Below are 13788 nucleotides of genomic sequence, written 5' to 3' on the forward strand. Positions count from 1 at the left end.
AGGAAGGAGTTATCACTACGCCTCACCTTATGGGAATTGTGGTAGATAATGTGTAATGTGCAATGTACATACACTGAATGTATTCTAAAGCCATGGGATTTATTTTGTTAGCTCTGTCTGTTCTTTCCATTGCATCTAGGCTATTAATCATTTGAAACATGAAATATTTGGGTCCTCACAGTCCTACTTTACCTACAACCCATTACTGAGCTTGGTACCTCTCAAACCAGCAAAAGAACAAAGCTGGGAAGACAGTTTTTTTCCTACTTCCAGTATATGGAGTAAATCTTGCAGCCAGGTCTGCCCAAGAAGAAACTATAGTAAAAATGTATGATCTGGTAGATTTGTGCTTTGACTGATTATATTTTACATCAAGATTTTAGTTGAAACTGGTTTGAAGAGATTAAAAGATTTATTAATTTTAGACGTATCAGATATCATAGAATCATTTAGATTGGCAAAGACTATTAGGACCATCAGATATTACCATTAACCCTGGTCTGTCAAGCCCACCACAAAACCATGTCCTCAAGCATCATGTCAACACATCTTTTAAATATCTCCAGGGATGGTAACTCAGCCACTTCCCTGGGCAGCCTGTTCCAGTGCTTGACACCCTTTCAGTGAAAAATATTTTCCTAATATCCAGTATATAAGCCTCCCCTGGCACACCTGGGGCCATTTTCTCACATCTTGTCACTTGTTATGTGGGAGAAGAGATCTATTCCCACATCACTACAACCTCCTTTCAGGCAGTTGTAGAAAATGATAAGGTAGCCCTGAGCCTCCTTTTCTCCAGGCTAAACACCCCCAGCTGCCTCAGCTTCTCATCAGATTTGTGCTCTAGATGCTTCCCCAGCTCCATTGCCCTTCTCTGGACTCTCCAGCACCTCAATGTCCTTTTGGAATTGAGGGGCCCAGAACTGAACCCAGGATTTGAGGTGTGGCCTCACCAGTGCTGAGTACAGGGTTATGGTCACTGTGCTGGTGCTGCTGGCCACACTGGTGCTGATCCAGGCCAGGATGCCATTGGCCTTCTTGGCTACCTGGGCACACACTGGTACAGGGAATTACTTGTTAAGTTCAAGAGTGGACATAATTTTATCATATGGTAGATGTGTACACTGCAGATTTCTGCAGCTGAATTTGTCGCCTTAGTTATTTTTTTGATATTAATTAAGAATGCTAGATACTTTTGAGTTTACATGAATTAAGCAATTAGTAGAAATTTATTTTGGATGAGCTATAGCCCTGATTATTCTTCTTATGTTGACTTGATCTCTGCTGTATATTCAAAGGAGAGTCTGTAGTGTCTCTGTCAGCTGTGGAGCTGTGTACTGCCAGCTGTCAGCTATAGGGATATACGCTGCAGCATCTCCACACATACGGATACTCCTGGTGAACTGGGGAAATAATCTTATACCTCTGGTGATTTTGGTTCTGCTCCTGGAAGAGAACTCTAATATGTTTATTTAGACTTAAGAACATATTATGGTCATGTTTAGAAAATGCAGAAAAATTAGGAGCAAAAGTCTCCTTAAGGTAATGTTAGTGCTTAAAATGAATACACTAGGTTCTTTTAAGCAGGAAATTAAGCTTTCTGATCTCTTCAGGTGAATATCTAGGTATTTTGGTTAATTTCTAGATGAAGGAAATTGATTGCTGATTGTTAAAGCTCATTCCTTTCATGCTTTTACTTCCTTTTTTGTTTGTCTGTCTTATACTTTCTGTGCTGTGGAAAAAGATCTTAAAGTTTGGCGCACAGATCCCGGCTCCATCTTCGACATTGATCCTCTGGAGGACAATATTCAGTCTAGGAGTCTGCATATGCTTTCTGGTATTGCTTATATCCTGACTTCTCCCCAGTTCAGCTTTTCATGTTTGTGAAACTAAGTTGATACTGTAAATTTTCAGGTCAATATGCCAGCCATATGTTTTATAAGCATACTTGCATATATATATATATATATATTTATAACTGTTGTAGTTTAAAAGCAGTATTTTATAGGAGATGTGGAGATAAGAAATAGTGAAATAAATCTTATCTTAAACAAGTTATTCATGCCACTTACAAGTAGCCATTTAAAAAGCATTGACCTACTTTGTCCCTGCTATAAGTAGAATTTTCAAATAGTTGGACCTTATAAAATTTATAGAAAGTGACCTATTTACAAAATTGATTTATTTTCCATGCACATTTTGCCTATATGGCACATGACATTATGCTTTGTTCAATTATTTTCAACTCCAAGGTGTTCATAATTTTAGGATACATAGAAAAGAAGAGAAAGCAATGTAATAACAGGGAGTGGGTTTTGGCTTTACAAGTTTATTGATACTTTTCCTGCATAGGAGTGTTTATTGTGAATGTTTAATTTTTCACATGCATTTCCTTTGCTACTTTGGAACTTTTAAATATTCTTTTGAGCGACATACAACTGTATTTCTACATGCACTTGTGTGCATGCTGGGATAAAGGAATAATTTGATTTTCCACTGGAAATTTTTGTATTCTTCATCTTTATCCCTTCCCTTCTGGTATCTCAATACCACCTTCCATTTCTGCTATTCTTTTAAAGCAAAGAAAAAGCTTAGTTGTATTAGATTTTGAAGCAAGCGTTGGAACTAATGGTGCTCAAAATGGAAACAAATTGCAAAGAATTTACTTTTCTCTAATTTTACTGCCATCAGTGTATGAATAGCGATGTTAGCAGTGGTGGGGTTTATGTTGCTGGTTGTCTTTGCACTTCCATCATCTATTTACTGTGATATTCTTTATTTCTTTCTACCTTTGTAGAAAGAGCAAGCCGTTACAGTAAGCAGTATTTACATTCTACCAGTCTGGGGGATTATAAATCAGATGGCTCTGACACGAACCCTACCTTTTCTTACTGCAGTGAGATAACAAGGCCATCTGATGAAGGAGGTACCCTTTATTCCCACCTTTTTTCACTAACGACACTGTTGCAGTGTGTTGAGATTTCACAGGCCTGTATTAACTCCATATCCTTGTGTAGTCACAAGTAGAAACTTTGTAAGCTATTGCCTGATTGACAAAGAAAGTAAAGCAAGACTGTGCAGTTTCTGCGTGCCATACCATTCTATTGTGAATTCTCTTTCACAGTTTTGGTAATGCTGTTGGCTCCAAAGCCCTGTTAACTCCTATTTACAGTGCTTTAAAGAAACTGTGTTGTGCTTTCGCAAAATGTACATGAATCTGGTTTTATTTTTTTCTCCTGAATGACACACTGTAACTGAATGAAATATACCTTTAACCTGAAAAAAGCATATTTACCTTGGGCTTTTCAGTGGGTAAATCAAGTATATAATAGTATTTTAGTGACTAAAGTACTTTTTCCCATATTCAACTACGCAGGTTTTTATGGCTCTCTGTTTTGATCTTTAAAAAAAAATCCAAGGAATTTTATTGTGTTCTCTCTCACATAACTAAATTTTCTCATCCTCTCAGTGGCTTGAGGACCAAGGTTAACATTCATCTGGGAAGTGTATGTAGTCTGTTATGGTTTAACATGGATTAATATTAGAATACTTTGACAAATCTGCATTCTCAGGTATAAACCCACATTGTGTACCTGTTTGATGCTGTTGATTAGAACAAAATTTAGGAAAATGATGAATAAGGGTCTAGTCATCCTAGTGGTGTTACAGTATGCACTAGACTTGACTGATGAATTGAAAATATTCTGAATCATTGCATTCTAATTAGATAGTTTTTAAAATAGTAATTTCTGCTTCTCAGTTGTGAAAAAATGGTGCATTGGAAAGGTTATCCAAAGGGTTACTTTTTTTTTTTTCTTGTAATAAACCAATTAGTTGCTCACACAACATTAAATTACCCATGCTTTTAGAAGATTTTAAGACATCTTAATCATAGACTGCACTTGTTCATGTTCACCCATTCACTGGAGTAATGTGTTACTGTGGTGGTTGGTGCTTATGGAGTCTACCTTCATATGGGTGCTGTGTAAATACATACAAGCAGCTCTGATTAAGAATGGGTGAGGGAGAAGGTGTTCAGACTGAAGTGCTAACTCTGAACAAAGAAAGAAACACATATCTTTGACAGAAATGCCTTTTATCATATCTGGCTATCTTTATTTGGTATTTTAACTATATTCTCATCTCTTTTAATAGATGATAGCAATGATCCACATTTATGTTGTTTTTTCTCTTCCTGTGATGGTGCAAAGTGGCCTTAATAGTCCAGTGCACGTTGTTTGTCTATAGCTGTTCTGATCTTTTCTTTGGAAGTATTCCAAGCCATTTCAACATTGCCAGCTTGATTTGATTTTTAACAGATATTTTTTACTACTTGAGAATAGGAAATGGGCTTTATTTTCCTTGTTGTTCTGGCACTAGTAAGCTTGTTTTTTGTGGCTCTATTTGCATCTATTGTTGTGGTGATGTCTTGAATACATCCTTTCCAAGATCAACATATTTTATCAAGAGGTTGTTTCTGTTTTAACCCAGCTGACCAGCCAGGATTTGAGCATCTGTAGACAGCTCCCATTGCAGGGAAGAAATAAGTGCCACAGCTAAGTAACTGAACATAATCCTAATGATTTACAAGAAAATGCCATTTCTGTGAAAACACTTAGAGACAGCTAGCAGAGGATAGCATCTTTGGCCAAAAATGCCAATGTTTTTCATCCCATTCAAAAGGTCATTTTGCACATAGCCACAAGACAAGTTTGCCCATGACCTTTATACAATGTCTCTTATACCATAAATGAGAACCAAATCCATTTTGGTGAGATTCCATGGCTGTTTCTCATGGAGTTTGTACTCTTAGATCAGCAGAGTTTCTCACTGGCCATTTTTCTATCTGATGGTGTTGCCAACATGAAAGACAGTTGGAGACCTGTAACCAATTTTACAATCTCAGAGTGTCTTTGGCCTTGTCTCATCATATTTCACATATTCCTACATTGTTCAATTGAAAAACTTTATTTTAGATACCTTTACTGATATTGGATACATAATTCAAATCTTCGCCTGCCACAGCTGATGGAATTGTTCCTTAACTACCTCTTCCCAGCCCTTAGCTGGGTCTCTGACTTAATATCAGATGTTAAAGGCTTATTCAGATCTAAATAACTTTCTCTTCTCTTGGGGAATTTTAGTAATAACAGCACAGGGAAACGACTAACACTGTTCATTAGAATTCTTTCTATTTTGTTCCCTGACTGTTATTTTAGATTATGATGTTGAGTTGACCCATGTGTCCTTCTCTACAAAATCAGTAGATTTTTGCATGATGTAAGTCTAGAAAATTCCCTGTTAGAGTATTTTAGAGTATTGCTGGAAAAATTCAATGGGAAACAATTGTTAACAGTTTTCAGCAAGCTGATGCAGTTCATGGGCTTTCATTTTAATCATATTTTTGAAATTACTTTTCAACTTTTTGAGTAATTATTTTCAACTTGGCTAAAAAGGAATAGAATAAGTCCTATGATTTCTCTCTTTCAGTCCCGCTTTTAACAGTGATGTTGCAACTTCGCAGGCACAGAACTCATTACTTTTGGAAGGGCTTTTCAGATTTTTTTCTTCAGAAAGAGAGGTTGAGATATATGGATGTCAGATTTATTTTTGCTTATAAAGACAGACCAGGCAGGTTTTTTTCTCCACAGAACACTAGGAAAAAGCAGCAAAGTTCTGAAGTTTAGGTCTCTCTTGACAACATTCTTTCTGAAAAACATCTCAACTGTTGTGTTTTGGGTTTTTTTTTTTTTAGATTCTTTATAAAGTCTTTTCTGTCTGCTCTGATTTTCCGTGCAGCCTTGTACAGTGGTTTTCTCCTAGCTCTTTCCACACTCACTCTCTTGCTTCCCTTCCTTCCCTTTGAGTAAAGTTCTGCCCTGTTAGTTTGCATTCAGGCTCCAGGAAAGAATGATTTGGTTCAATCATCATATGGCTCAACACCTCTGCCAGTCTGGCACTATTTTGGAAAGTCTCTAGTTGAAACCTTCAGGGCTGGTTTTCTCCTCTTTTGCATTTGACCTTTCCTTTTTCTTTTTTTTCCCTTTGATTTCCTCTTAATGTCCAGTTTGTATGCACATTTTTTTGACTTTTTTGATGCACACCTTTGTCTAGGTGTGTATCAGCATATTGACATGATGCATAAATGTTTTCCTTACCACAGGTTCAGACTTTTTCAGTATAAGTGACCATTTATTTTGATTTTAAATTGTTTGTAGTCTGTAGATGGAGAAAAATAAGAGCTGACTATCAGTTCATTTTCAGTTATGAATATATTGTTACTCTGGTGGGGAAGAAACATGGTTTCTTGGTTATTTTCTATGTCATCATCATATTATCTTAAAAGATACATAGAAATCAGTCTGTAGGAGATGGAAATCAGTTTTGCAATACTCCCAAAAACACATGTAATGTGGGAAACCTTAGTGGATATTAGGACAGAATTTTCAAGGGCCTTTTGTTGTGTTTTAAACATGAGTGCTGAAATGTCATATCTTTGGCTGGAGCCAGCATGTTACTGGTTGGCTGCATGTGTGCTATTTTCACTTGTCTTCTTTAGCCAGGCTTTTCCGACTCAGTTCACCTGCTGCCACCAGACAAGTAGTGAGCATAAAGGAGCCTTGATATGATATGATATTTTAAAGTCTCCCTTTCTTTTTTTTTAATGAAAACAGTCTGGCAGCAGTCTCTATCTTTGCCTGGTTAGTTATCTTCTTTTACTCACACTGGCAGTCTAGATACCCAGATTTTATTATCTACCTTAAAAGTAACCTGTAGGTTACTGTGAGAAAACTGAATTTTTTTCTTAGGTACTTCATTGATATTACATAACAAAAAAGAAAGCCACAAACAATTGGTGCAAACAACCTCTGAGGAATAAATACAGCAAATGGGCATTGCTGTCAATATGACTCCAAAGTCTATGAAGACTGAAGAGAACGCAATACTGCAGTCTCTTTTTTAAAGTTTTGAAGTCTTTATGTAGCTTGGAGTGGAAGTTTAATCAATGAGAAACAGTAAGTCCTTTTATCTCTCTCTCCAGTGGCATGTCATTGTGATATGAACTTCTGAAGAAGAAAGGCTCCAAAACAGCTGAGTCTGCTCCCCTCCCTTCCTTCAGACTCCAGGGGTTATCTTCCTTCTTTCCTCACTGAGGCAGGAGCTCACTGTAGGCCACTAGAAGAACTGCTGTTTGAGCTGCAGTGTGAACACAGCCCTGCACAGAGCAAACACAGACCTTAGGTATTGCTGTGTGTCACTGTCAGCAACCTTGTTCTGTGTACCAGCTCAAGGAGAGGCCTTTTAGTCCTCAGCCTAACACTGACATTTTATATGTTAATTTCAAGGATGTCTCCTTCTCTTCCCCCAGCACACACCAATATCTGTAACTCTGTATGTAAAATGATTGTTCATGGGATTTGTCTGAGGCTTTGACACTCACACATATACACCACAGAAAATCCTAGAACAAGGAACTTTGCTGTTCATTCTGCTCCTGGTTAGTCTGGTCAGAAGACTACGAACTACTCAGATAAAATTGAGAAAATCCCTCTTTATTTCACACACTGGAATTGCAAATGTTTCCCAGTATGAAGCCAAGGAGTCTCCTTGCACTGGGATAGTGGTCATAACTCTTCTCCTGTGCCAAGAGCTGAACGAAGAAGAGGAACGAAAATCTTGAAAATCCCTTCCTTGATCTGTCCTTCCCATGCATTTTTATAAAAAACCCACTGGTTCTGAGGTTGGGAAAAATCACCATTAAGTAAAAGACAAGCTGAAGAAAAAAAGAGGGAACAATGTCTTACTGCTCTTTATGTTGTAATAGAGAGATCTGTCTTCCATGTCCAGGTTCAGGTGTCAGGAGTACAGGGCAGGAATCCTTCACTCTTCTTCGTATTCATATTCAGTTGCTAAGCTCTGCCATTCTGGGGAGGTCAAGCAGAATGGCACAGCAGTTACATTTTCTTCTCTGTCAGTCAGGAGAGGATTGTTCTTTTCTGCTAGGTAGCTGAACTCTGTTTCCACAGTGTTCCCCAGAGTCCGGAAATCAAACATGGCATTCAGAGGGAGAGGAACTGTACAGTTCACGAGAAGAACGGGAGGCATTTGTGGGTTTCTTGTCCCCTTTCAAGTGTGTCAGCAGGCTTCCCTGCCACAGAAGGCTGAGCACATCAAAATTATGCTCTCTGTCTACTCTTGGTAGCTCTTAGTGAGGGTCACATTGATACTTCTCTAAGACACCAGACTCTTACATCTGTTTCTGACTTTTTTGTATTTCAGACTAGATGGTACTTTGGTTTTCCTTCTTTAACATGCCAGTCTCCAGCAGGTTTGCCAACCTGAAAGCTAACATGTGGGAAAAAATAGTCTTCTTCCATTCAACAGCATTTTGGTAAAACTGTTTTTTCATCTTGGTAATCAGGTGATTTTCTGTTCTTAAGTGTGTAATGTACTGCAAATGCTTGCAGTCAAATAATAAATAACTTACCCCACAAACTTCTGTGATATTTTTGAACTTAACTAAATAGTTCTCCTGTATGTTATACAGACACAAGTGCATGTATATATTTGTAATCTCTCTGGTGCCACAAATTATTTAGCATTAAGAGCTTTCCTTGTTAAAGAGCTTGCTCTCCAAAAGCAGTGAGCTCTGGTCTTCGATTCTCAAATATATTTTTACAGAAATGATACAGTTTCCCTTGTAAAGGTTTGCTGTAACCACATTGTACCCCAAAAGGATGTGGTTTTTCAGGCAGTAAGACAGAGCTCTCTCCCTTCTGAAAATTGCATCTTTCATTTGAAGAAGGTGTGTTCTGCTGTTTTAGCTTCTGCCTCCTGTTTTGCAGTGACTCCTAATATTCAAAGGGCATTTTTTTCCTGATTTAAAATAATGTCATTACAATTAGAGGAGTTCTTGAAAGCAGTGGGAGGCTTCCTGGTGTTAAAAAACTTCTCTCCTCTAGATTTGAGGTAAGAAGAAAAAGTAAAGACAAAGTTAGTTGTAAGAATTTAGATTTCAGTTAGAAACAAGTTGAGTATGTTCCCTACAAATGTGCTAATTTCTATGTGTTTACATGATAAGAGGATTTCTTCTTAATATATAATTTTGTCTCTGAATAATCCATTTAAGCCTTTTAAGCCATGTAAGTATAGGAATCCAGAAAGGCATTGGGGCTACATTTATGCACTATCTTGTGCATTATCAGTTTTCTGTCCTAGTCTGGACTATTGGACTTTAAGTGTCCTCTGCTGAATGCTTTTTTAATGCAGAACATGAGAGAAATTAGTCCAGAAAATTATATTTCTTTCTTTTCCACCACAAAGAAGTATTAGCTATCTGTAAAACCTGATTTTTTAACATAAAGCTTGAAAATTCATATAGTAATTCAAGTGATTGCTTAGTTAAATTTTGATTAAGGTCTGGTGTAGGGTGCTGGGAATAAAACTAAATACTCCATGCTGGTTAAGATAGAAATTGTTGATTCGTCTGAAAGCACATTTTTATTCAGCATGTGTTCACTGTGTTCATGAGTTAATGTTCCAGGGAGAACATACATTTCATACTTACAAAATATTTATGCTTAGACTCCTTATGCCTATCTTTGATTTCCATGCTTCTCTCCCACACTCTTGGCATCTGGCACCATCAAAAGACAATCCTCACACATCCAGGTGGAGGACAATCCAGAAGAGATCTCATTTTTAATTTCTGTAGTATAGCAGCAGTTCAGGGGATCCTTCTGTTTGTTCTGCCTGCTGTCTGAGTTTGATGTTCCCTTTTCCATTAAACAGTTGGTGAGCAGAAAGTGGAAAGGAAGTTTCCAAGTGACTCAGCAGTTGGAAGTGTTAATGGCTCCCTTGGCAAGGAGTTGTTTCAGTTGTTCAGTGTGGTTCCCTTGAGCAGCTTTTGATACACTTCAGAGAATGTTATATCCAGTGGACAATAAATATAATTAGTAAAATTGTGTGCAGTGACATAGATGATCCTCGTTAATGCTATCCTTCCACCATTGCTCAGATTGGTTATTCCCACTATGCAAATGAATCGATGCACAGAAATCAAAGCACAGCTTCTGTGAGAAGAACTTGCAGGCTTCTCTCTCTAATGAACAAGGGCAACAGTAGATGTTCAGTAAATGTAAGAGAATTCAAATTATAATTGAAGGCCTGTGGGTAATGTAACATGTTAACCTTCATTTTACTAAATCTTTCCTTTTGTGAGGAAGCCTAGAGCAAAGCTGTGCCTAGTCACAATTTAAGTAGGAATTGCAGCTTCCTGTGGTACACCATGGCCCCACTAGGACTGAGGATGCCTTGGGCTGGCTTTAAGACATTTTGTGCCTTCATAAATAAAATAATGTAGTTTGGTGTGTGAAGAGAAAAAAGGCAGATTGTACTGCTGTCTCAGCTGAGACATGCTGCAACTTAGGTTGAATGTCAGGCAAAAAAGTCAGGTGGCACTAAGGTCTGTTTGTAACAGACCCTGTGATATGGTTGTGTTCCAGGCACAGAACCAGTGGGGAAATGGGGGCTGTGTACAACTATTGTGGCATAGCAGCTGTTAACAGACACACAGGCTGAACTCCATGGACTGTGCAGCTACCACTGAAGAAAATGCCAAACTAATATTTGTAGTGGTGTCTGAATAAAATGATCTTTTATATTTGAACTGCTAGAAAAATTCCTATGACAATATATAATCTATATAATATATACCCTGTCAGTAATTCTTTTTTCCTCAGGTTACAATAGAGTATTTAATGCATTTAATTTACTTTCATGAGGAAAAAGAGTGAATTAAACATCTAGAAAAGATATTGCAGTTGAATATCAAACCAATTTTTTTGTCAGTACATTTAACTGGTTTAGAATATTCTGTGTTCATAATAATAACCCTAAAATTTCATTTTTGGATTCAAAACTAGGAACAAATAAGACTCTAGTTTTAGGATTAGGAGCCAAATAGTTTAAGCAATTTTCTCTTTTACAGTGGTGTAGTAAAAATTTCTCAGTGGAATCTGGAAGGGGGATAAATGGTTTGTATTTTAGGTGAAATAAATTTTAAGTGAAGTAGATGGTTGTAGCTGGCCATAAAGTCCTAAATAGTCAGATATAGAATTCATACAACTTTTAAAATCCCCAAAACAACTGTTCAAGATGTTGGATGAAGATAATAATTAATATAATTAATTCTAAATTGTAATTTTATATTGGGTTCACTTTCATTTTGTGCTGTTTTTTAGCAAAACTGAGAAAAACCATGAATATGAATAAACACTACAAACAGCCTTTTCCTATATTTTTAAAGGCTGATAACACTTAGAAATATTTTACTGAATTTTCTGGGAGATCATTTAACACCCTATTTTATAATAAACACCCTTACTTTTATTTGAAAAAGTTTTTGTTTGAAGGGCCTACTATGGAATTACATTTATCAAATAAATTTTTTTAAATGTTTATGGTCTTGCAGTCCTAAATGACCATTCCAAAAGCAGTCTGGGGAAGCTGATGTCATTTTTGGAACATAAAAATTGTCTGCTCTGCCAGAACAGGACTGGCTTTTGCTTTTTGTAAGCTATGAGGCTGCCACTTACCACCTCACTGATCCAGAGTCAGATGCAGGCAGGGACTCTATGGCTTGTTTGAGATTTGGCTTCTTCTCCTCTCCTGTTGCCAGAGCACTAAATTATGTGTAGTTAATACTTAACAACTCTGTGATGCTTTACTATGACAGTAATGTATTAATGATCACAGAAGCTTTTGAGTTATTACCAGTATTACCCAACTCCTGTACCTCAATAAAAATGATGCTCTAAGCAGTATCCATGATCTCCTTCTGGCAAAAATATTCCCTGTGTTATTGTCTTTTAATGATCAGGATGGATGTTCTGTTGACTGTCCTCTTTCTTTTAACGCTGACTATAGAAAATAGGACATCCTGGGTTCCTTTCTTTTTTCTCTAGACTGTGATATTTGATAACTGCTTGCAGACAAAGCTTCTGGAGACTGTGCTAGCCTAGGGCTTTTTAAAAACCTATTGCTGTTTTGCAGTTACTGTGAAGAGGAATGAAAGCCATACTTTTTTTTTTTAAGGGAAAAAATTGTCCATGAGAGACTGACTTTTGAAATACAGAGATTTAGAACCCTCAGAGGGACCAGAATGGACCTTGGAAGATAATTTGCCATGAAAAATAATATAATGGAATTGATGGATCCACCATTCCTTGAAATGTGAAGAATTAAGAAGGTCTGAATCACCAGACACATAGACCATGATGTACTAGAGAGACAGTTTGCCAACTGTTCTTCCACTGTCCTAGCTAGTATTTCTCAAATTCCCTCTTCATCTGCTATTGGATTTATGATGGACTTAAAACACAAAGAGCAGCATAACTATTATTGTTGCTTGTTCATACAAATCAAGAACTTCGGACTGAAATATGAGATAGTCCCTGCCTAAAAGGAAACCTCAAATAAAACACAGGATTCCAGTGTCACATGAGCACACTAGACATTTTTTTTTTGTCTTTGATATTCCTTTCAAAATGTCTTAGTTTTCTCTGACATATGCTCAACAGCTATGAGATCTTTCGTTGCAATTTCGTTCTAAATCAGATTTTAATTTTTATGTTGAAGTTGCTCTCAGGATTTATAATTGCATGATTCTGCATTTCCCATAATAATCTACTTCAGCTTACATGGTGGATACAACATAGTTAGTCTTAATTATTGCTGGCTGATAAAATGGTGTTCTGAAATAATGATTCTTTAAACAATCTTTGTCTAATCATGACATTTATGAAGTTTAGTTTAAAATACATTATTTTATAAACTGTAGTATGTCAGTAAGTAGTCATGAGAGTAAAGGTGTCTTGATTTCTTGCATGATGAATAATTAATGATACTTTAAACACAAGATCAGTACTTTTGTTGGTCTCTCCATAATTTTTTAATGTATTTGAAGATTGCACAGTTTATGTCTTATATCTTTAGAAATTAGGTTATGGAAACTTCCTAAGCTGGAACACTCTGAATTTGCTATTGAATCCAAGTAGTTCAGAGCTTCAATTCTAATGAGGTCAGTGAGCATGGCAGATATTTATTAGCACCCTCTGTGAATTAGGCCATACTTTCAGGTTGTTATTTCGACAACCTAATTATATCTGGGTTTGATATTCCAATTTACTATTACTGACTCCTGTAATGGATAGCATGCAGACAAACTGCTGCTTCTGACAGAACTACTGAGAGCAACCAGCTTGGTAGCTCAGACATCCATGAAAGCAGGCTAACTGACTAGTAAAGGGCAAGGCAAAGAGGGAAAAAAACCCAAAAGAAATGAAGAGAAAGTTACTTTTACAAGAAAAAATGCCAAGATGCCTTACCATGGTGTTTTCTACTGTTCTAAAAACAGCATTTTTCTGTATCAGATCTCATCATCTTCAGTCTTCAGGTTAGTGCTTTTTATATTGCTTACACAGTCTGAACTATTCCCAGTAAATTTGACTGTGCTATGCTACTCTTTCTGATTAGAAAAAAAACTATGTAATAGATAAGCTGGGAATTTTTCAATGTTTGTCAGAAGATAGTAGTTTAAAAGGAAAACTTTTATATAGGAAGGGTTACATGTGATGAATGTCTCAATGCCAAAAGAACCACATTTTTCAGTTTGAGATTTTTAAAACAAGGAATCCAGCTTTGTGTTGAAATATATTTAATGTTGAAGAGCCACATAAACTGTAATAATGATTGAAAATTATAGATACTTTGATATGATTGGCAAAA

General features: G+C 36.7%; 1 protein-coding gene across 1 annotated transcript in view; it reads left to right on the forward strand.

Moving 5' to 3' along the window:
* Positions 1 to 13788, forward strand: part of LOC128794411 (nebulette-like) — a 91077-nt gene that overhangs the window by 60314 nt on the left and 16975 nt on the right. The window contains 2 exon segments of the mRNA XM_053954237.1: positions 1745 to 1837; positions 2798 to 2926. Coding sequence (XP_053810212.1) covers positions 1745 to 1837; positions 2798 to 2926 — 222 coding nt within the window.

Source organism: Vidua chalybeata, chromosome 1, assembly GCF_026979565.1.
Source record: "Vidua chalybeata isolate OUT-0048 chromosome 1, bVidCha1 merged haplotype, whole genome shotgun sequence".
In the NCBI taxonomy this organism is placed as follows: domain Eukaryota; kingdom Metazoa; phylum Chordata; class Aves; order Passeriformes; family Viduidae; genus Vidua; species Vidua chalybeata.